We start from the raw sequence: 24,956 nt of genomic DNA, 5'->3' as shown, positions 1-24,956 counted from the left end.
AATAAGAAAAATTGATTTGACTTTATGATTTTTTTATATTTTTTTCCTTTGAACGGGAGATATGTATGTATGTATCATAATCAATTAATCATAAATTCATTATGTATTATTAAACTCTGCTGTCTGCTCAGTTTCTATACAAACAAAACATGTGATCCATCCAATATGCATGCTTAATTAGTCATTCACTTGAACAAGCAAGTCTCATCAATGGCCCTTGTACTACGACAAATTGCCATATAAATTCTGCACAGGTTGTCAATTCAGCTTTCATACTTTGGACAATATATAAACAAAATTAAACTACAGTATACTATTAACAACATTTGGTCAAAATTTGCTACCAGGCCGGCCGACTAAAGAATTACTAATATTCACCAATAATCTTTACAAGAACACGACCCATCTTTAAATCTATGAAACCGAGCCCGATCCCTCACAATGATCTCTCGCTCGTAAACCTTTGAAACAAGCTTCATCACCTCATGACAATCCCCACATATTCGCAGATTCTTGTTTACCCTTATCAAATCCTCATCACTCGTGCTGCTAATCAACCCGAAAGCCACAGCCAGCTTTTCACTATGATAACTCAAAGCGTTTTCTTTCTCCTCCAATCCTATATCATGCAACACATAATCCGTCTCAGCAACATACCCGTGTTCCATAATCCTACACATCATCTCCTCAAGCTTTTTATATATCTCATCCATATTCGAATGGCTTTGATCTCCATTCACAAATTTGTGTATTGAACCGTTGACATCAATGTAACTAAACCCCGGAACCTTTTTAACTTCATTATCCCTCATTGTTTTCCTCACTTGCCCCACATCTTTCCACCTACGTTGAGAAGCGTATACGTTTGATAGTAACACAAAGTCACCATCACTTCTGGAACCCATCTCCACCAGCTTTCTTGAAGCCTTTTCCGCCATTTCCACATTCCTGTAAGTCTTACAAGCACCTAAAAGCGTCTGCCAAAGAACAACATCAGGTGTTATAGGTATTGAATTAATGATATCATAGGCTTCCTTTAACCGGCCCGATCTCCCTAATAGATCAACCATAGTACCATAGTGCTTAATATTAGGAATCACTGAACCATCTTTAAGCATTGTTTCAAACAACTTAACCCCATCATCTACCATACCCGCATGATTACAAGCACACAGAGCCGCGAGGTAACTCACGTTATCAGGCGAGAATCCTTCTTGACTCATACTATCGAAAACTTGAAGTGCTTCCACACCTTCACCATTCATCCCCAACACCATAATCATAGTGTTCCAAGTAACAAGAGTCTTTTTACACCTCATGTCATTGAAAACCCGATACGCCATCCCAACATACCCACATTTCCCAAACATATCAATTACAACGTTACAAACTTGCTCATTCATGTCAAGTTTTCGGCTTTTTATGTACTCATACACATTTTCGCCCTCTTGTACTGTCCCCAACTGGGCACAAGCAGAGAGGGCACCAAGAACCGTAACCTCGTTAGGCTCAAACCCAACACCTCTCATTCTTTTAAAAAGCTCCAACGCTTCCTGGGGTCGGTTCCCTTGAGCCAACCCCGCAATAATCGCATTCCAACAAGTGACATCTCTCACAGACATTTCATCAAACAGTTTACACGCGTTGTCCAAAAACCCGGATTTGGCATAAACATCCAACAACGTAGTTTGCAGCAAAACATCTGCAACAAACCCGAAACGAATAACTTGGGAATGCAGTTGGGTCCCTTCATCAGAAGCCAACGCGCGTGCACAGGCTTTAAGGGTGAAAGAGCACGTGAGGGCGTCGGGCTTGCACGTGAGGAGGCGTAATCCGTGACGGTAGAAAGTAACGGCGTGAAGGGGTTGATGGCTTTGGGCGTGGCCGCGAATAACGGCGTTCCAGTCGTTGGTGATTGGAGACGGAATGTGATGGAAAATGTGGAGGGCGTAAGGGAGGGCGGTGGCGGCACAGAAATCGAGGAATTTTGAACGAGGGAAAGGGTGGAAATGGAAAACGCCGGTGGTTATGAGGTGTGATTGAAGTTGCTTGATGTGAGAAAGGGTGGTGCACTTTTTTAGCAGTGCTTCCACGCCGACGGTCATATCACGTCAAAATTAGATGAGAGACTGAAGTTTTAGAATTTTGGTAGTTTTATTGTGGGCCAGGGAACGGTTTGAAGACTCAGAACATTGTATATATTTGAGTCAAAATTTTATCTTTCTTTTACCTAAGCTGAAATGAGAAATTTTATTTTTCTTTACCTAAGCTGAAATGAGATATTTTAAGTAAATGATGGTTCGTTCTCGACGAGGCATCTAGTGATTCTCTCTCAATAGTTACCCCAACTGGGCCAGTAAAAAATCAAAGATTTATGACTATATTAATCATTGCTCATAGTTTTTATAAAATACGTACAAGATGTTCATTGGAGATTAAATAATTGAGAACTAATTAATCTTTACTCAAGGTTCTAATTAATCTAATTAAGTAGAGTAAGAGTTGCAAAATTTTCGTCGTGAATGGATAAGACTATAAGGGTATGTTTGATTCACAGAATGTTTTTGGAAAGTATAGAATCTATCAAGGGAATTGGAATTTAAAGGAATGAAATTTGACAAAATGTTTTTGAATTTTTACAAATTCAAGTGTGTGAAGGAATGAGATTCTTCCTCCGGAGATTCCATCAAATGATGGAATATTTGCATTCATACGAAATGTGATTCCTCCTTCCTTGAAGGACCAAACGCTCCCTAGAGTCAGTCCACACACTGGATGGTGTTTATTTACAAGCAGGATAGCCTAACAAGGGTCACTCTATCGTTGTTATTTTTTTGTCATGATCCTCAACTCGGTTCAAGATTCTTATAAAAGGGAACATAATGACACTAGAGTCGGTCCACACACTGGATGGTGTTTATTTACAACTGGAATAGCCTAACAAGGGTTCTATTAAAGCTTTAATACAATACGAACTTTTTCTTCTTTGTACGCTATTTATCTACGATAAATGATATCCTTTCTACATTCATGTTAATGTTACTCACGTTAACCCAAAAATCCAAGTTCGTCGTTATAAACACCATAAGGAACCAACAAAACTGATGAACATCCCTAATTCATGGTCCCTATATGTAGTCAGACGAGTTATTTTTCCCATTGCCCAAAGATGACCTCTTTTGGTTTGAGGAAATCATTCAAAAAGGCTTGCTTTCAACTTCCTAAAAAATCATCACAATTTACACGTTCCCACATGTCCCTAAAAACACATACATTAGAGCAAATACTACTCCTACACAAAAATAGACAATTACCCTACTGCCCTTTGGTCTTGATGATCGCCCTCCCCTTCTAGCTACCGAGGTACGTTCTACACCACCATGACTATCAGCATATATGTTGCTCATTCTGCTAAACTCTTTACTCAAAAAAGCATCGCTTTCCACGGCTAAAGCAGGATTGGTCGGCACCGACTCAACAAAAGCCCATAAAGCAGAAGAGAACCATGAATCCGAACCATCATCTTCTCCAATATCTTGACAATGGTTCACATGGGAATCGGGTTTTCCAGGGTCATCAGATGTCACACCTATAACAAAGCACCAAAAAACATCAAAAAGAGCTCATGTATCAGCTAACAACTCACGCTATACCCCACTACTGGGAGTCTGACATCCATCGAGCTCATACAGATTTGGCTCGAGAATCTCACCAAGAGATCTGACCAAGAGCCCGCATGTTAGCTAGATGCCTAAATGCGTGCATCACTTTACATTACTCTAAATCGAAACTTCTTTACATGTCAAACAAAGTAAAATCATGATTCTCTGCTCCAAAAACTGAAGCAAATACAATACCTGAAGGAGCAGAGGTGGTGATTTCACCCGCTTGTGATTCCATAAACTCTTCAGTTGCTTGTGCAGCTACAAAGTTGTAGTTGCTTTGGTCATGCGACCAGAGGTTGTAACCTGAGGTTCCCATTCCATACTGAAGATTAGTTGCATAATACGGCTTCTGAATTTGTTGACTTTCATACGGAATAGTCTCGTTAACAGAGGTTGAACCGTACAAGGCATAGTCACAAAACCCACCAAAATCAGCAAACTGCAGAGGTTGTGGACCAATTAGATCATCCATTTCAAGAAAATCTTCATTAACCACCAAAGGGTTCACCCCCTCCACATAAGTATTCACAGACGGTTCGTTTACTGACTTAGGCATATCAGGACCAGACTGCACCTCCAATGGCTTGTGGTTCGGGCCAATGTATATCTGCCTGTCAACATCCTCAACGTCGACTGGATTAATCTGAGTCATTGGTGGAACAATGTCAACGCCAACCGTCAACTGTTTAGGCTCGTTGACCAAGGCATTAATATTCCTTACCAAAAGCGGCTCAACATCTAAATACTCATCATCATTGACCCATTCCTCTTCTACAAAGGGAGCACCATACTGCTCGCCATTTTTGGGGCCGGGTCCACTTTTCTTAAAAAGTTTGTATAGAACATAACATGGTTGTGTGCACCTGCATCTTTTTAATTCTTCCTTGTGCAAGACATACTCGTGCATCACCCAATCAGTGCGTTGACCAGAGGGTGCACGGCCTTGGTAATAAACGATGGTTTTCTTTATACCAACTGACCGTGAGTTGCAGTTAATAATCCGGTCCTTTCCTGTTGCTTTCCAATACCCGTTTACAGTAGCCCTGTTTGATCTTCCTCCAAATGGATACCTTCTATCTCGAGGACTGAAAAAGAACCACTGCCTGTCACCAGTTTTCCATTTGGATTGACCTAATAACATACAGGACACATTCGTGAGCATCAAGTATTCAATAATGGTTTTAATAAATGGAAAAAACCAGCTAATGCTCACACCGAAATAACATAAGAGCCACAAAACCAAAAGTTGTTCCAAGATTCACACAAAAAACTAAAGTGTTGGTTTTGTCTCATAATTTTTTTAAAAACATATGATACAATGTTAGCCCTTCGTTTCTATACATTTATACCTTTTTCGGTTATTTCCCTAAATAACTTTACCACGAGATAATCCGTAACGATAATCATGTATATAATTTTTAAAAACCTAGTCTCCAAAAGCCACTTTTTTACACATATCTTTGAAACCTATATATCCATTTATTAGTAGAGGCAGTAAGTAATGTACGTGGGTCCCGTTATAAGCATATACAGTATGTAATGTAATGTTTAGGAGAATCGAAGTTCTAAACCTACAAATATTGATAATATACAATTATTCATACATAATGTGTATATATAGAATGTAGTATGTAAACGAAAGTATGTGTCGTGGGAATGGAGGGATAGATAAAGAAGATAGATTGTGTGGGTAGGTACCTGGTAAATCATGTGGGTCCCATTTGTAAACATCAAGATCGGCAATGATATCAAGTTTGAGGGAACGGCCGCAAAGCTTACGCTTGAGATAGTACAGAATGAGTTCTTCATCCGTTGGATGGAAACGGAAACCTGGTGGGAACAATTTTGGTTGATCTGTTGATGATTCAGAACCCATACAACAATTAGTAATTTCAGAAGGGCGAGGGTGAGATTTTATATATATATATTGAGAATTGAAACTGTAAAACCCTAATTAATTCAGGGTTTGGGATCCGAGAGAAACTTGGAGAGCAAGAAATAAAGAAAGCGTCAAACCGACCCCACTATGGGTTGTTAATTGGGCCTTGTGAGATGAGAAAGTTAAAAACGTAAGCCCATATAATGCGGGAGAAACGGTGGTAACGGCGTGGTAATTGCGGGCTTGCGGCTAAGGACGGATCTCTTCAGGGGTCTAAGGCGACCCGGGCCCCCTCCATTTCTTCGATCACTAGTATAGTTTTATCCGTAATTTGTTTGAAAAATTATTTTTCTTAGTATTATTATTTTTTGTATTTTCATGACTTTTGGTCTCCTCTCATTATTTTTCTTAGGTCACGTTTGGTTCACAGAATTTGATGGAATCTGATGGAATTGGAATTGAATTCCATTCCTTAGTGTGTTTGGTTGGTTAAAGATGGATGAATCACATTCCGTTGGAATGTTAACATTTCCTCATTTGATGGAATCTCCATTCCTTGGGGATGGGGGAAGGAATCTCATTCCGTCCCTCACTTGAATCTTCAAAAAATCAAAAACATTCCGTCAAATTCCATTCCTTCAGATTCCAATTTCTTTGAAATATTCCATTCCTTCCAAAAACATTTCGCGAACCAAACGCGCCATTAGTATCATATTCTGATCACGTGACTTTCAGCCCTTTCTACTAAATAGGTCAAGGTCCGCCATTGATTGCGGCGAAAGGTGCTGGCAGCGGTGTGGTTATTGATATAAAGGTGTAGATGGAAAATGCTAGTGTAGTTTTTTCAGGTATCAATGGAAAGATGTGGTAAACTATTTAATTAATGGTATTTTAGGTATATAAGTTAATTATAAAAGAAAGCTTTTGAAAAAGTACGGGTATTATGGATTTTTTGAAAGCTTAAAAGTTTTTTTTTTCTTTTTTGAAATAAGATTGCTTTTTATAGAGTATAGATACTTAATAAATTCTAAAAAGAAAAACAAACAAACAAACAGGCATTTCTTACTTGTATCATGAAATACACTAACTTTAAAAAAAAAAAAAAATTTGAAATACACTTATTTATTTACCATATATAAATAGTAATTTGAGTTATCATAACAATATGTCGATTTAACATGACAATATGCTATGTTTGGGCTTATAAAACTCCCATCAAAATGTTTACCCAAATCATCCATGAGTATTTTGTACGCATACCGTACTTGTGGCCTTTTTGTACCTTATTATCTTTTTTAAAGGTAGATTATCATATTTTCCCTTCTTAACTTCTAAAATAACATATTTACCCATCTAAATAACATATTATCATATTTCTCTAAACTAAACACCAAATTTATCATATTTACCCATTTAATAAAAATATCATAAAACCCAATTTCACATAACTAATTTCCCATATTACTACATATACTAGATAAATTAATATATAAGTTATCACTCTTACAATAACGATATGAATTTTAAATACTGTGATATGAAATTCAATTCATGACGACACCATTTTCATACGAGGTCTTGAAGTCAAGAATATATATACATTCTCTGCAGCACATATGTTTTATCCTATATTTGTAAAAACCGGAAAAATAAAATTGATCAGCTTGACTTTAAACATTAATCTATCAGTTCATTTGATTTTAAATATAAATTTGTGAACATCACGTTGGTTAAATAACAATAATTTTATCATAAGTAATATTCTGTATATTTCTCGCATGTATGTCTTAAATGTATCAATCTTCAACCTCCATTGATAGTTCTAAAAGAAAATGGCTTTGAATCCAACAACACATCAAATGATGGAGTCTTGAGTGCTTCGGTGTTGGTTTTGCCTAATAGTTCCGGATATTTGGTGTTGAGAAATCATATTAGAATGAGAATTTATTCATTTAGTTAAACTAAGTATGTGTGGTAAGTTGAGAAATTAATTGTGTGGAATCGGATTTTATGCTTTTTTTTTAATGAAATGGGTAAATATGAGAGGTTTACTGTTTAGCTTGGGGATATATAATATTATGTTGATTAGATAGTAAATATGTTATTTTAAAGATTAGGAAAGGAAAATATGATAATATCCCTTTTTTATATGTATGTATCAATGTGTGTATGTATAATTGGATGATGATATGACATGGAATTGAGTTTTAATGTGTTGTTGGGTGGTGGATATGCTTGAGCATTTTGTACAAGACATTGGAGACGGCCTAAATACATCCTTAAGGGTGATAGTTAACGTGCATAAACAATCTGTATTTTTCATATAAAAAACTCACATCCTAAACAATTATTTTATACACCTTAACTACACCCCTTAAGACTATATTTAAGAAAACATTTTTATTGAAAATGAATGAAGATCTTCCAAAGTTGAAAGCAACTTTATAAGTAAATTAAAAAATGTTAACCGTCGGATTAAAATCAAATGTTAAAATTCAATCATTTTTTAATTTTGACTATTTATTTAAATCCAAAGATCAAATTAATCTCTTAATTTATCCTATAAAGTTTTTTTTAACTTCAAAAATTTCTATCTTTTAAATTAGTATAAATTTTATTTTAAGACGGTTCAATCCCAATTAATACATTCATTTGGATAAAAACCAATTAACTATTTAATATGTTATTATATGTACATCATCATGAAAATATCTCTCTACGTAAAAGGGGATTAGGGGGAAAATTTATGTAAAATTCAGGGAGACTCGGTATATTTATCAAATTTAAAGATTTAATTTGAAACTTTTTTTAAAAATGTCAGTACCTAAGCTTAGGTAAATTTTACGGACCATTTTCCTTAATAATAATAGTTAAGGAGATTTTTCTAGTTTTACAAATAGTGGGTCGTAGATAAAGCAAGTTCGTTCGGATTTTGGAAGCATCTAGATGTTACGGCATTCTTCCATCACCCCATTTAAATACTCAAAGCCCCCTTTTTTTATTTAATTAAACGCTACATCATTCAATTCATTTCATCTTTTTCCAAATATTAATTAATTAATATAACCGCGAAGAAGGATATACATATATATAAATCCAGATTCCAGATACCATCATGATGAGGTATTTATACATATCTTTCGATTCTCTTGTTTGTTTCAATTTTCAGAAGACTGATCGATTACTTTGGCCCGGGTTGCCTCAGATTAATTGCTTAATTACCTGAAATTTCATTCATTCCTTTGATTGGATTATCTATCTATCTTCTTTTTTTATAGATGATTTATATAGAGATTAGTCGAGTATATATGTCTTAATGTCTATCTATATCTATAAAGATAAACGACGAGTATATTTCCATGCATGTATGTATGTACGTTTGTTCCTTCATTTTTAGCAACCACTTAATTGTGTGTTTGGATCATATCCTGAAGTATTAATTATTAGTTTGATTTGAATCGCTTTAGTTTTGTTAATAATAATTGCAAAGTCATTTTGTTTCGTTGAATTAATTTCACTCTAGTTTTATTTTGGGTTTATTTGTCAACATTAAGTTTAATTCTCTAATTTGTGGATTTTTATTTGTAATGATTAATAGTCGACATCCTACACTGAAATGGGCACAAAGGGCGGATGTGGTTTTCATCACAATTGATCTCCCTGATGCCAAAGACGTCAACCTTAAACTTGAGCCCGAGGGCGGGTTTTACTTCTCTGCCACCGCAGGGGCCGACAGTGCCCCTTATGAGATTGACATTAATCTTCATGACAAGGTGGATGTCAATGTACGTATATCCTCTCCTCTCTCATCGATCATTGAAATGAATACTCTTTTTGTAAAAAGTTTCTTGTATATCTAGGAGTGAGTAATATATATGAAGTCGGGTATGTACAGGAAAGCAAGTCGAGTGTTGGGTCGAGAAGTATTGTATATCTGATAAAGAAAGAAGAAAGTAAATGGTGGAACAGGCTTTTGAAGGCAGGAAAGTCTCCCACCTTTATTAAGGTTGATTGGGACAAATGGGTGGATGAAGACGACGACCAAGATGAAAAGGGTTAGTTTTTTTGTATTTTGTATTGAAATGGATCATGAGACTATCAGAGGTTTTAAATAAATTTGACATGCTAATTATGTGGTCTTTGATGATATGCAGCTGGTGCCGATATGGACTTTGGTGACTTTGATTTTTCTGTAAGCTAACCAATTTAATTTCCTTTAATTAGTTCAATATATATATATATATATATATATAGTTTTTAGGTAAGATAAAACAAGTATTAAACTAAAACAAATAAAACAATAGGTTTTTATTCACTGAAAATCACCGTGCATCATGAAAGTAATCGTGTATCAATTACTTCGTGAATCTTAGTGCATAAATTTAATCATTATCTAAGGGTCAAGATCTTGTCTTATTTGTTTTACCTTAATACTTGTTTTACAATACTCAACCCATATATATATATATATATATATATTGTGACTTTTATATAAATGAAGAGTCTGACACTTGGGCTGCTGTTAATTTTGTATGCAGAAACTTAACATGGGAGGTGGTGGAGGCTTTGATGCAGATGGAACCGATGATGATGATGATAGTGACACGGAAGAAGAAGAGGAAACTTATAGCAAGAAGGAAGGCGTGCCACCCGTTGTTACCAACGGAGTTGAGGCAAAAGCATGAGTCTTTAAAAAGTTTGTTTAGGCGTTTTTATCAGTATGATTTTGATTCACGTATTTGGTCTGAAAGTTTGATGGGTTAGTTTCTAGTAGTGTTGGTGACAGTTGGTTGGTACCAATTTGTAGTAAATTACAATATGAATGGTCAAGACTTTCCTGTTCGCATATACTCGATCTGATTGTTATACTTGTGATCAAGTTACTAGTACTATTTCATCTGTAGACCTTACATATATGGTAAGGGTTGTTCAAGTATGCTGGTGGTGGTCTTCATTGTAAAGACTGATTCCCAATTTCTTGGTACGATAACAATTAAGTTTAAAGGCCTATTGAACGGAGTGCTTGGTAGAAGTGGTCATGTACTTGTGTACAAGCCGGTTCAGATGCACTAAAATGCACACCCCTTAAAGGACTAAAGGAGATCAAGCTAAATATAAAAACTCTCAAAGGTTTCATGAATAATTCATAACAATTATCAGCAGCAGCAACTGTTATGGTTTTCTGCTGTTGGGCAATGTCATAGGCAGCAGTTCAGGAGGTGTCTACATGTCTACATGCACATCATCTCAGTTGTTTTCCCCAAGTATGGCAACATAGAAGCATGCATGTATACTTTATGTTAAAAAGGTTAATATAAACTTTGGGTTATATTTGTATAAGTCCTCTTACTTCTGGGTTAAGAGTTGTGCAGGTATGTCTTTCTGGATTCTAGAGGGACTAAAGATGGACAAAGATAATGTGAAAGGAGGTTCTGGTTTGCTCTTGCTTATACACGACTAGGGTTGAAGATAATAATTAATAATAAAAGGGAACACCTAATCGGGCCGACTGATTCTCCTATTTGGTTGATTGAGTTTAGTAAGATCCTTTGTGATTGTTGGCTATTCTTCATATTCGTTCACTTTCACTCTCAACATTGCTAAAAAAACCTGCATATATCTCATTGAGGCCTGAACTTTAGTTTGTGCCGACCCTGGTTAATTACTGAACAAGATTAGGAACGAAAGTATTTCTCAATTTTCCAAGGAATCACAATTTGTTGCTATTAAATTCCAAGAGAAAATGCTCTGGGCAAATGTTCATTAATCTCGGCATTTGCAGCAAATATATACACACCTCTTTACATATGCCTAAAAGGGTACTCTTTGCTTCTGCTGTCATTTCTAACACATTGATGTTCTAATAGTATATGGTAATTGGTAAAACAATAGATTCAAATTTAATATAAAGATTATGCATATACATATGTTATGAAGACTATATAATTTATTATTAGATTTATCCTATTGCACAAACGTTATTACTAAAGAAGCAGCAGCATAAGCAGATGTTAAATGGCCACAAGTATTAGTGCCTCGGCAGGTATCTATTCAACCTGATCCATCATTCATGAAAATGATAACATGTGAGATTTCAATGTAAGTCCGCTTAATTACTTTGTTTTTTTCTTTTGGTAATAGCACAAAATTTTTCACAATATACACCTCTAGTAATGTATTCAAATATGCAAATTAAACAGAATCAACTTAATGGAGTAATGGACAACTCACAAGCCATTAAAATAAAATTCTTCTTGGTCATTAGAAAGTATACTGAACATATATTGCAGAAGGAATTGGTGACTGGTAGGCACTCGAAGAGTCGAAGCCATTACAGGGTTTCGCTGCTAGAAGTACGTATTAACTTGGGGAAACTAGATGGAAATTACCTACTCATTCAAAGATCAATAACACAAGAAAGCTTCTGATTCCTATTCAACAAGAAGTCCCCTTGCTTTATAGTTGCCTGATACAAAGCATTCTTTCCATCTGAGCGGTTGGTTTCTAGCACACCAGCTACTTTATCAATTTTACAATGAAGCTTCCCTACTGCAATAAATTGTGACAGGTCCCTGTTTGCAGCAAACCAATTGATGTTAAACACAAGAAATATAACAATATGAATCACATGTACGTGAATTGTCTACGTGCATATATGGGCTGGATTGGTTATTGGATATGGGTCAAAATGAGATTTAAACACCAACAGTATTTATCCATATTGTTTTCTATCCTTCATTTACAATTAACTAGATTTGTCCCCCGGGCGGGAGACGTAACGTTTATTATTTATGATAACACGTAAAATTATAACATGTGTTAGAAACATCATACAATAACTATATTGATGCAAATAATTAATTACACATAGACAACAATAATGTAATGACCTAAGAATCAATACGATTTTTATAAGGATCCTCCTCCGGATGAAATTGAATGGGATCCTGAGAAACTAAGTAGGGCTAGTGTTTTTACAAGAAATCTCTAGCCAACCTTCTTGCAAGAGATTTTTTTGTTTTTTAAAAGAGCTTTTGCAGAAAAGGGATAAAAAAAAATTAGACAAAAAAAAACCAAGAAAAATTTTCAAAAAAAAAAAAAAAAAAAGTGACGTTAATTGTATTCAACATTTTACAATCCAATATCAAACAAAAAACTATGAACATCTATGACCAAGCCAAATGTGCCTTGGGTTTCACCTTATGTGATGGCCCCACCAAAATACTTAAATAAAAAGGTTTTGTGAGATGTCACGAATTCCGATTCATGGTATTTAATATATATATATATATATAGAGGGAGAGAGAGAGAAAAAAAAAATCCATTTCTCTTTGTTTATTTCCTTCTACCAAACACACCCCAGTGAATTTAAAGATCACCTTAAATGAAAAAAATAAAAAAAAGATAACATTATTTTGGTTCGTACCACATGAGGACTGGGATAATCAAAGTTACTATATAATTTGTAGTTACTTTTTTTTTAAACGGCAAATTTGGATCACTGACGAACCATTGGAGTATCATCGTGGCACCAAGATACCACCCGATCATATCTCTACTAGGCAATAATATGTCAATACATTAATTCAGAAGAAAACTCAATAAATATGGGAAACCCCCCTATGTATGTTTTGAACTCATGACTTTATGGTTACTAGGCTTTATCCCACCACAAAATGCCACTAATGGCATGATTTCAAGTAACCTATTATAAGATATCAGTCTTCAATTTAAAACCTGATTCCCACTTCTTGGTATGATAATGACAAGGTCAAAGGGATTTGACCGTTTTGTATCAAAGTAAGATGACATGATTTTATTTTATTTTAACGATATTATAATCTACTTCTACTTTAAATTAGACACATGTCTAAGATGAAACTCAGAAATAACCTTATAAATTCACCCCCACAAATGTGAGAACTGGGACTCGAACCCAGATGGCCAGATGGATCCCTTAAAAATCAAAGACCATACCAATGGGCCACCAACCCCATCAGCTAAGATGACATGATTTATTTATGGGGAAATCATTTATGCAATTAACTACATCCATGATGGATGCAGAGAGAGTGAGTAAAATTACCGTTTTACTATTTATATATTTTCATAATTATAAAATTATTCCATTCATATATAACCGAGCTGTAGCCATGAAATATGTCATTTTCCCTTTATTTATAGGATAACAAGTTTAAGAATTAAGGATTGTGAGTGGTTGATACAAGTTTGAAGTATCATGTATTCTTGTACAAACCGGTACAGATGAAGTAAAATACCCGCACCTTTAAAGAGTTTTACCTAAAGATAAATCGGTGTGCAGATACGTTTTTTGTTTCCCTACTTTGTTTTCTTTTTAAGTTCCTTTTTTGGGTTTCAACTATGTGTATAGATGTACTGTGACATTCTTTTTAGAAGCGTCTTGGGCAGAAACATCATAAACAACTTGAAACTTTAGAGAATAATTCATAGCAATTTCCAGCAGCAAGTGTCATGGTTTTCTTCTGTCGGGCAATTAATGTCATCTCCTTATTTTCCCAAAGTATACCTGAAATTGGCAACAGATAAGCATATCTACTTTCACTCTTAAAATTGCTAAAACCACTGAGTTAATGGAACTGCAGACATGTCATTCATGAACTAAAGTTTGTGTTGACCCTGGTTGATTACTGAACAAGATAATGAGCAAACATGAAATACCTGTTCGAGTTAATTTCTCAATCTTCCGAGAAATCACAATTTGTTGCTTTTAAATTCCAAGAGAAAATGTTTAGGCAAATGTTCATTAATACTGGGATATGAAAAAAGATACACATCTCTTAACATATGCCTAGAAGGACAAAATTTGGTACTGAAACGATCTCATGTACCACTTTATAAACTACAATCTGGAAAATATTACATTGTGACCTTAATTGGACCTATTAGCCCTGTCACAAGCATCCTCCACGAGCTGAGGGGCAACTCCAACATAGTTGTGGGGGGTTAACTTTAGAAGCCCAGTCTTCGCTTCCACTGGTATTTCTAACCCATTGATGAATTCGGTAATGCTCTCTTTGTTAACTGTCCTTCCTCTGGTAAGTTCCTTCAGTTTTTCGTAAGGTTCTTCAACACCATATCTTCTCATCACCTAAGTACAGATTATTTTGGTTTTCTTGTAAGAATATGGTTCGTAAGTCAACAAACAGGGCTGATCCACCAACATAGGCCTCCAAGACCATAAAGGATGATAAGAGTAACATAAGTCATTAAATAAACGATACTTATAATATCATTCCGTCCAAGAAATATATGGAACAAGTTTCATTTTTGACAAAGTTTCAATCCAAAACACATATCGGCCCGTTAGTAATCAGTACAAAAAGGATTACATTAAACTTTATTCCGTAAGATTATTCGACTCTGTTGGGACCCAGGAGAACCTTTGCAAACATTTTGTCAATCATGAAACATGGCTGTCAGTCATGAAACATGGTGTTTGTTTTGTGAAAATGAGAATAATTAAATGAATTAACAGAACGATAAGAACGAGTTATAAAGCATTCCTAAATCCAGGTAGCTCTCTTGGGAGTGGTCTGTAGTTATTTAAGATATCATGCAACTAATAATGTCCTGCTCCCCTCTCCCTATGTCTATAGATATCATGTTGTATAAAAGAAATAGGCAGAGAGGATACTGGAAGGCGGAAGCAATAAAAATGTAGAGATCTCATTTGTAATCATGCAAGACATTGTGATTAAATCATTTTATTGAAGGAATCAATATTTTGATATGAATCAAGGAAGAAGATGGGCCTAAATAATGGGTCCAGACTTTAAGGGTTGTATGACTTGAGGGGGTTAAATGATAATTATTATTATTATTTAGTTATTATTATTATCTATTAGTAGTAATTACTTGGTAAACAAGTCGACTGCCAGCCATTAGGGTTAGGTATTGAGAATATTATTGTCGTTCTTAGAACATAGGGCTGGTGGAGCATTATACCAGATTAGGGCTACTGGAGCCTATCCAGATTATCAATATATTGTCTTGTTCTTCCTCTATTTTCTGTTTTATTCACCGTGTTGCTGTTTTCAAGCTTGATTCACATCATATTTGAAAAGTACTTTAGTAACTAAGAGAATTAAAAAGGACTCATTTGCCATTATCAAAAACAAGAACCATTCAAAGAAGATATACTATCATTCTATCAAAGCAAGATACATACTGTTTGTATTGGTTCAGCCAGAACCTCCCATGAGTTGTCCAGGTCTTTGTTTAAGGCGGCTTCATTGACCTAGCAACAAAAGAAAGTTCATACAAACATAAAACTATTAGACCATTTATGCTTTCTGTTTTTCAAAAAGTCATTTAAGATTGATTTGACTCATAACCAAACAACTTTAAGTGTATGTGAAACCTTGAAACCAATTCTTGTGGGCTAAAACACCTAAGAATGCCCATAAGGCCACAAGTATGACTTTAAAAGGTGGCGTTGACATTTACTACAATTATAGATGTTCAAACATAAATTTGCTTCTACTAACTTATATTACATGATTAACATCTAAAAAAAAGCTAGCTTATCTGATGGAGATTCAGAACCAAAAACAAATAGTAAATGGAAGAAATAGAGATGAAATAGGGAAGGTTTTTTATTAATGAAGATAATAGGAAAACCAAAAGGTCCAAGGGATGAATCCCTCTCTCAAAGCAAAGCTAAGAGCCAATACATAGAGAAAATATGTAACCTGTCTACAATGTCCCTCCCCATTCCATTTTATACACCTCACTCTCTCTCACTTCATTAAAGTAAATTAATAGCCAACTTCCTGAATTCCCTTCTGGTTCCTTCTAGAATACACATGCATAATTCTGGGTCTTTGGTCATTAGATACTAATAGATCAGAATTTGTATCATTACTCCCGCCTTCTAACAAAGTCTTGTCCTCAAGATTTGCATTAGGAAATTGACTCTTAATAGTTGCAGCGTCTTCCCAAGTAGCTTCTTCTTCTGATTGTTCCTTCCAATGAATTAACCACTGCTCCATTGGTTCTTGAAAAGTCTTGATAGAACGTCGTGCTAAAACTGCCAAAGGAATCAACAGATCAGAAGCACCCAACTCCAATTCTGGTGGTAGACTTTGTTCAACAGGTGCGGAGATAGCCTTCTTAAGAAGTGATACATGGAAGACGGGATGAATTTTCGATGTGGGAGGAAGATCCAACTTGTAAGCCACGGGTCCAAGCTTGTCTATGATCTTGAAAGGGCCAAAAAACTTAGCAGATAGCTTCTGATGAATGCGACTTGCAACAAAAGTTTGGCGATAAGGTTTCAGCTTAACATAAACCCATTCCCCAACCAAAAAATTGACATCTCTCCTCTTCTTATCAGCCTGTGCTTTCATTGTAGATTGAGCATGCAAGAGATGTTGCTTTAATTGCTTTAAAGCTTCATCCCGGTCTTGCAACTCTTGAGCAACTGTCTGAACTCGTACCTCTCCCGGAATAAAATGTATAACAGATGGGGGTTTCCGTCCATACACGATTTCAAAAGGGGTTACTCCGGTAGAACCATGAAATGTTGAATTATACCAAAACTCTGCCCAAGGGATCCAAGCTGACCAATTACGGGGATGGTCAGTAGCAAAGCATCTTAAGTATGTCTCTAAACAACGATTAATCACCTCAGTTTGACCATCCGTTTCCGGATGATAAGCAGAACTCATGTGTAACTCTGTTCCCTGGGCACGAAAGATCTCTTGCCAAAATCTACTGATAAACAATGGGTCACAATCACTAATTATCGACTTGGGAATTCCATGATGACGCACAATTTCTTTCACGAAAATTTCAGCCACTGTCTTTGCTGTGTACGGATGTTTAAGCAACACAAAATGGCTATACTTTGAAAGTCTATCGACCACTACTAACAAAGCATCGTACCCATTTGACTTAGGCAGCCCCAAAATAAAATCCATAGAAAGATGCTCCCAAATTGCTTCTGGGATGTCTAAGGGTTGTAAAAGCCCACCAGGAGCGGTAGAACTTGTTTTGCAACGTTGACATATGTCACATTTCCGCACGAATTTCTTAACATCCTTTAACATTCCTGGCCAATAGAGATTGGCTGCTAGCCTTCGATAAGTACGGTAATAGCCAGAATGTCCTCCCGAAGCAGAAGTATGAAACTCTCGCAACAAAGTAGGAATAAATTTAGAAGTACGAGCAATTACCAATCTATTCTTATAATATAAGACCCCCTAATGTAGCGAGAAACCAAGAGGTACCTTAGTTCCTTCCAAACAGGCCTGCATAAGTGTTTCAATCTCTGCATCCTTCTGGGCTTCTTCCACCATTTGGGCACCTTGCAACCATAAAGGTTCTGACACAAGTGTTGAAAATTCCCCAGAATCTGCTTTACGTGATAACGCATCCGCTACCCTATTTTCCCTTCCTGGCTTATAGAGAATGTCAAAGTTGTAGCCAAGCAACTTTGCTACCCAATTCTGTTGGTCTGGGGTAGTAATTCGCCGCTGTAACAAATACTTTAAGCTTTTCTGGTCGGTATATACCACAAATGTGGTGCCCAACAAATATGAACGCCAGTGTTGCACCGCTAAGACCAATGCCATTATCTCCCGTTCATAAGCTGATTTAGTAAGGTTCTGGTCACTTAAAGCTTTACTATAATAAGCAATAGGTTTTCCGTGTTGCATTAAAACAGCTCCAATTCCACGGCCCGACGCATCACATTCAACAACAAAAGGAAGACTGGTAAAGCCAAAACAGGGGCTGAACTCAAGGCTTGTTTTAAAGCCTCAAAGGCTTGTTGAGCGTCATCATTCCAATGGAAAGCATCTTTTTTTGTTCAATCAGTTAATGGTCGGGCAATACTACCATAATTTTTCACAAATTTTTGATAGTATCCCGTAAGACCAAGAAAGCCACGAAGTTCTTTAATTTGTTTCGGAACAGGCCAATCCATAACTGCAGTAACTTTACTTGAATCCATTGACACCCCTTCCTCAGAAATTATGTGACCAAGGTATTCCACCGAGGTCTGACCGAAATAACACTTCTTTTGATTAACCACGAATTGATGTTGTAATAAAATTTCAAGAACCTGATGCAAATCTTTCGGATGAGTTTCCCAACTCGGGCTGTAAATTAAGATATCATCGAAGAAGATGACTACCTTTTGACGTAACAATGGACGAAAGATATCATTCATAACAGCTTGGAATGTAGCAGGTGCGTTCATAAGTCCAAAAGGCATTACTAAGTATTCATAGTGCCCATCATGTGTACGAAACGCAGTTCTCTCAATGCTTTCAGGGTGCATACGAATCTGATTATAACCTGATTTCAGGTCTAACTTAGAGAAAAATCGTGCTCCGTGTAACTCGTCTAAAAGTTCCTCCACCACTGGAATTGGAAATTTATCAGGAACGGTAGCTTTGTTAAGAGCTCGATAATCAACACACATCCTCCAAGTTTGATCTTTCATTCGAACCAAAATTACAGGACTAGAAAAAGCACTTTTGCTTGGACGAATCATGCCCGAAGAAAGAAGCTCCTGAACTTGTTTCTCAATCTCGGCCTTTTGAGCATGAGGATACCGATATGGGCGCACACAAATGGGTTCATTAGGATTCAAAAGTACAATACTATGATCATGAGAACGAATTGAGGGCATTCCTGACAACGCCTTGAAAACAGCCTTGCAACTATTCAAAACATTCTGTAATTCTTGCTCTTGTGATAACGACAACCCAACCGACATAGCTGTCAACAAAGAGTGAGAGAAACTGCCTGAATGAACCTGATCAGGACAAGATAACCATTGATGGGAAGCAACTTGATGAAGGGAAGAACCAACTCCATTAAGAGTAACCCATTCACCATTATGTACAAAACGCATCCACAAATCCTACCAATTGTGAGTCACTTCCCCTAATGACTTCAACCAATCCATACCCAACACCACATCCAGATCTCCAGTGTCAAATACTAACGCATTAATTAAAAAGGAACAAGTTCCCACCGAAACTAAAACGTTGCAACACTGCTGCGTAATTAAAACTTTATAACCATCTCCGAGTTGAATGTGAATACCTTGGAATGAAGTAATACGCAGTCCTAATGAATGGACCAGTTTGCGCGAGATAAAGTTGTGGGTGGCACCACTGTCGACCAAAATCAACACCAGAATGTGAGCCACAAAGCCCTCAAGCTTTAATGTCTTCCCACCAGAAACCGAAACATGAGCCCCAAAATACTCCCAACACCGAACAGGACCCTTGAGCAATTTGAGGTGATTCCAACAACTCTGCCCGAACTTGAACCTCTTCTATTTGATACTGAGTGCCACTATCGTCATTGTACTCATCATCACCCAACAGTAGAACTCGTAGTTTACCCTCTGGACATTTGTGTGCAGGACCAAATTGCTGTCCACAGCGGAAACACAAACCCTTTTTTTTGCGTTCCTCCCATCCTGTTCGTGTAAGTGATCTAACTCCCCGATCACGACTAAGGACATTTGAGATCTCAACAGAGTTAGAACCTTGTGAACGAGGGTTGAGGGCACGATTGGGCTCCATCCGAACAGGCCCAGTTCCCATTTTAGGCGACAGCGGCCCACGAGACTCATTGTGACCCAGTAAACGATCAACAGAATGAAAATTAGGCGACCCCCCCTCTTGTTGATAACGAAAACGAAACTGAGAAATACCGGCAGATGAAGGACGGAGCATCTCCTCCACATCCTTAGCCAAATACATGGCATCCAAACGAGAAGAAGGTCTATGTAATCGAACCCAACGCTTAACCTCATCATGTAGACCAGCAACAAAATAGCCTAACGCCTGAGATTCAGGTAAACGAGGAACTAGCGACAAAAGGTATTCAAAATCATCGATATAATCATGAATTGATGAAGTTTGTTTAATTGTAGCCAACTGTTCATAAGGATTTTGGATCTCCAGACCACTAAATCTCTGTAACAACTCTAATTCAAATTGATCCCAAGTTAATGAATCATGGACTTGTTGTAAAACAGAGAACCAGTGTTCAGCAACACCAGTCATACTAAGTTGAGCCAAATGGATACGTAAATGAGAAGACGTACCATTGATGGCAAAATACAGTTTTACTTTTTGAATCCAACCTTGAGGATCGAATCCATAAAACTCTGGTAATTTGATTTTTTTGACTGCCCAAGGCAATCCTGCGGAAGAGTTGGGAGGAGTAGGCCCACCATCAAGAAACCCCTCATCTTCACCAGATTTGGGAGGAGTATCCTCACCAGAATTGACAACATAACTAAATCCAGATCCACCACTTCCATCCTTAGATGGAGGCGGTTTGCCCTGTTTTTTCATCCACCCCAACATTACCTTACGAAATTCAGCGGATTCAGCCTTATCATTCTCCAAGGTTTTCAGTGATAACTTGATTTCTACAACATCAGATTGAAGACGTTGAATTTGTTCCTCCTGTTGTTCCAAACGGCTTTGAACAGATCGAGTTTCCATTGTAAACAAATAAACAAGAAGAAAAACGGCAGGTCGCTGGCAGGTCGGACCAATGATGGAGATTCAGAACCAAAAACAAATAGTAAATGGAAGAAATAGAGATGAAATAGGGAAGGTTTTTTATTAATGAAGATAATAGGAAAACCAAAAGGTCCCAGGGATGAATCCCTCTCTCAAAGCAAAGCTAAGAGCCAATACATAGAGAAAATATGTAACCTGTCTACAATGTCCCTCCCCATTCCATTTTATACACCTCACTCTCTCTCACTTCATTAAAGTAAATTAATAGCCAACTTTCTGAATTCCCTTCCGGTTCCTTCTAGAATACACATGCATAATTCTGGGTCTTTGGTCATTAGATACTAATAGATCAGAATTTGTATCATTATCGGTAATAAAGGACCTTGTAAGGTACAAAAAAATTCAATCAGATTATTACCTGAAGCTTCCCAATTCCTACCAATGCACTCTTGTATGCAAGAAGAGAAGGGCCCAGGCACAGACCAAAGTTTCTCAGAACTGTAGAATCAGTCAAGTCACGCTGCAATTGTGATAACAATTATGCCAAGTAGATAATTGCATAGTGAAAGCAAAAAGATTCGGGCAGGGGTGGGAGATACAAATTATTTAAAAGCGAATACATATATACCTGCCAACGTGAGATAGGCAGCTTCATGCTTAAATGGTCTAACAATGCATTAGCTATGCCAAGATTGCCTTCACTGTTTTCAAAGTCAATTGGGTTCACTTTGTGCGGCATTGTTGACGACCCGATTTCACCAGCCTTAGTTACCTGCCAAAGTATTTCCCATGTCAAAGTCAGCCAATTATTGGCAAGAAACAAAGGATTTTTTCTCATAATTAATATTCACAGAAACTACTTTAAATAGTGCACCTGCTTGAAGTAGCCCACAGATATATAGCCCCATATGTCTTTGTCAAAGTCAAGTAAAATATTATTGAAACGGATGAATGCATGGAAAAGTTTAGCCATGTAGTCATGAGATTCAATCTACAACACAAATATTGTTCCGGATTATATGTCAGTACATCAATTTCATGTATGTGTGACATCACTGAACAAAAAAAGGTCTGCAAGTAATAACGTGTATAAAACACACCTGGGTAACATGTGGGTTAAAGCTCAATCCAAGAGAGTTTACAAACTGCTCTGCAACATATGGCCAATTTACATCAGGATATGCCACAGCATGTGCATTATAATTACCAACTGCGCCTGCAAACTTTCCCAATATCTCTACTTGTGAAATATCTCGCCTCTCTCTGCTCAATCTCTCAGCAAATATTACCATTTCCTTCCCCAAGGTTGTAGGTGAAGCTGGCTACATAACAACATATAAAATAAGTTACTTGTTTACAACTATAAACGTTGTAAACTAGAGGCAGTTACTGTTTTAATTCAGAGTTAATGAAAATGTTATACCTGTCCATGAGTCCTAGAAAGCATAGGAATGTATGCATTAGCTTTGGCCATAGTATATATTGCATTAATTAAGTCATCCATGACAGGGAGAACAACTGAGTTAATTGCACCTTTTAGCATCAGTCCATGAGCAAGGTTATTTATGTCTTCAGATGTACAACCAAAATGGAAAAATTCTAGTACCTAAAATGAATTTATGAAGATAAATTCAACATGCTAGTGTACACAGATAAGATTACAGTAACATTCGCACATTCTAGGAACTTGCATGAATAAAAGGTACACACCTTAGCAATCTCAGGATCTTCTTGACATTTTGTTTTGAGAAAATACTCTACTGCTTTCACATCATGATTAGTTATTTTCTCGATACTCTTCACTTGTTTTGCATCAGCCTCGCTAAATCCATCAATCAATCCTTGCAATTTTGTTTGAGCTTCATTGCTGAAACTGGGAACCTCGGATACTTCAGGAATTTGTGAAAGCTTTAGCAGCCACTTGATCTGAGGTTACGGAAACACACACAAGAATCTACTAAACATCAAAATTGTTATGGCAGATCCAATTCTTATTGACCTTGCATGTCCATAATATTTTCCACCATTCTTGACTTACCTCCCTACATAGATTTCTAATACATTATAAAGATTTGTAAATAGAACATTAAGAAAATATATAATTACTACCGCCATTTTAGTGAGCTAAGTTTAGAATAACTAATAGCATGGAAAACACAAAAGAGGCTATATCAAACATGATAAACAACTGAATGATGAAATAAACTTCGTACCTCAACAAGGGTTCGATAGTAGATCAGGCCATATTCACTCAAATAGGGGGATAAATCCTTGACCTTATCCCGGTAACGTCCATCCAAAGGACTTATGGCTGTTAAACTTGAGAGCTCCATCTCAGAAGATTTCACTTTGGCCTGGAATTACATGGAATCTTTTGGTTAACATAACAGGTACTTGGAGATTTAAAAACTACTAATTCGATCGATTAAATAAACTGAGAAATCAGAAGGTTCAAATACCCTTTCCCTTATTACAAAAGGTTGCAAGTCACAAGTGCAAATCTTACCAAAGGCACGTGGAGAAACCATATCTTGTGATCCATGTGTGGGAATGGTGACTCACCGGGCATGAGTTCTATGCGGTGTGCACTCTGGGTACCAAGACGGTACATGGGACCAGAGGGTTCCCACCCAGTTACCCTTTTTTTTAAAAGGTAGAACACATAAAATTATAAGATTCTATGTGAACTTTGTACAACATTTAGTCTTTATTTTCTGAATGTACTATTTTGGATACCTGACGAATTAGATAATGATGACAAATAAGAAAAATCAAAAGTTTAAAAAGTAACTTTTTAGGATGATTTGAGATGCGATATAACTACAAAATCCCCTGACTTGCAGAAAATCATTAAGTTGAGTAATCTCTCTGTGGAAAACTCAGTTCATTGCAGGATAAAAGATTTCCAACGATAAATAACTTACAAAACTTTTTATACTCACGAATTTGTATGCAGCGGTTACAGTTGTTAGCAGGTAAGATACTTCATATATTTACTTTTTATCTTAATAAACACAAAATGTGCTAAACAAAATGAATTTTTTCACAAGACGGTATTTGTGAGCGAGAGTAAAGTTAGAAGTTACATAATCAAAGAGGATGAAAACGATCGTCAAAAGCAGCCAACGAAATAGACAAATATAACCTAACAAGATAAGAAAAGCTCATACCTTTCCAGCATATTTCATGTCACTACTGACTTCCTTCAAAGTTGCTTTAACAATGCAACTTTTACGAGGAAAAGTCAAATGATGACACGAAGCACGGTTTAGAGTTGGAACAGATTGTTCAAAGAGGTAGCTTGCACGAGTCAAGTTCGATGCCGAACAGCTGCCATTCGGAACTCTAATGCACAATCCGGTTTCCATAAAGGCGTACACAACAACACTTTACGATACTTATATCCGCAGCGATATACGATGCGTTTAATCCAGTCAGAGATTCCTAAAGAAATAAGTATCGGTTAAAAAATTTGGGCATGCAATAACTGCTTATAAAACACGCAAGAAATGAAGTCTGTTAAAGTTGCCAAAATCCTAAATCCCTAATTATTAATAATTAAGTATATAAAACTACCTAAAAAAATTTTAAAGATACTTTAAAGACATCGGTGTTCTCCATAAAAGTATACTCCGTAATAACTGACTGAAATGTTTACTAGCATAATAAACTTACGACTGCGTTAGATGAAGAGTCGGAGATGTTCGGGAGAAGACACGACGGCAGCCGCGGCGCCGTTGTTACGGCTAATGTTTTAAAAATATTGTGACACGGTCACCTGACCTGACTGATATTTTGCTTTGCTTTTTCTTTTTCATTTTTTTTTTTTTCCAGTGGAGGAATTACACATGAAATTCAAGGAGGGTTTAT

At 36.5% G+C, this 24,956-nt stretch overlaps 4 protein-coding genes across 4 annotated transcripts; 1 reads left to right on the top strand and 3 right to left on the bottom strand.

Moving 5' to 3' along the window:
* Nucleotides 1–255: 255 nt before the first annotated feature.
* On the bottom strand, nucleotides 256–2,105 carry LOC122586517 (pentatricopeptide repeat-containing protein At1g34160). The gene has a single exon (XM_043758503.1). It carries the CDS (start codon nucleotides 2,103–2,105, stop codon nucleotides 375–377), a length of 1,731 nt encoding a protein of 576 aa, XP_043614438.1. The 3' UTR covers nucleotides 256–374.
* Nucleotides 2,106–3,193: 1,088 nt separating this feature from the next.
* LOC122586519 (NAC domain-containing protein 17-like) lies at nucleotides 3,194–5,599 on the bottom strand. Its single transcript, XM_043758504.1, has 3 exons — nucleotides 5,364–5,599; nucleotides 3,858–4,796; nucleotides 3,194–3,589 (listed from the first exon to the last, which is right to left on the bottom strand). The coding sequence occupies exons 1-3, from the start codon at nucleotides 5,539–5,541 to the stop codon at nucleotides 3,240–3,242; spliced, it is 1,467 nt and encodes a 488-aa protein (XP_043614439.1). The 5' UTR covers nucleotides 5,542–5,599; the 3' UTR covers nucleotides 3,194–3,239.
* Nucleotides 5,600–8,570: 2,971 nt separating this feature from the next.
* LOC122590181 (co-chaperone protein p23-1-like) lies at nucleotides 8,571–10,392 on the top strand. Its single transcript, XM_043762514.1, has 5 exons — nucleotides 8,571–8,667; nucleotides 9,143–9,329; nucleotides 9,440–9,599; nucleotides 9,699–9,736; nucleotides 10,083–10,392. The coding sequence occupies exons 1-5, from the start codon at nucleotides 8,660–8,662 to the stop codon at nucleotides 10,227–10,229; spliced, it is 540 nt and encodes a 179-aa protein (XP_043618449.1). The 5' UTR covers nucleotides 8,571–8,659; the 3' UTR covers nucleotides 10,230–10,392.
* Nucleotides 10,393–14,291: 3,899 nt separating this feature from the next.
* LOC122589976 (adenylosuccinate lyase-like) lies at nucleotides 14,292–24,906 on the bottom strand. Its single transcript, XM_043762305.1, has 11 exons — nucleotides 24,762–24,906; nucleotides 24,257–24,530; nucleotides 23,300–23,440; nucleotides 22,797–23,012; nucleotides 22,510–22,692; nucleotides 22,187–22,408; nucleotides 21,961–22,077; nucleotides 21,715–21,858; nucleotides 21,505–21,606; nucleotides 15,755–15,823; nucleotides 14,292–14,674 (listed from the first exon to the last, which is right to left on the bottom strand). Exons 2-11 carry the CDS (start codon nucleotides 24,452–24,454, stop codon nucleotides 14,456–14,458), a joined length of 1,611 nt encoding a protein of 536 aa, XP_043618240.1. The 5' UTR covers nucleotides 24,455–24,530; nucleotides 24,762–24,906; the 3' UTR covers nucleotides 14,292–14,455.
* Between the last annotated feature and the right edge of the window lie 50 nt (nucleotides 24,907–24,956).

This window comes from Erigeron canadensis, chromosome 2, assembly GCF_010389155.1.
Source record: "Erigeron canadensis isolate Cc75 chromosome 2, C_canadensis_v1, whole genome shotgun sequence".
Classification (NCBI taxonomy): Eukaryota; Viridiplantae; Streptophyta; class Magnoliopsida; order Asterales; family Asteraceae; genus Erigeron; species Erigeron canadensis.
The sequence above is the reverse complement of the archived record's forward strand: the minus strand, read 5'-3'. Positions and strand labels throughout refer to the sequence as shown.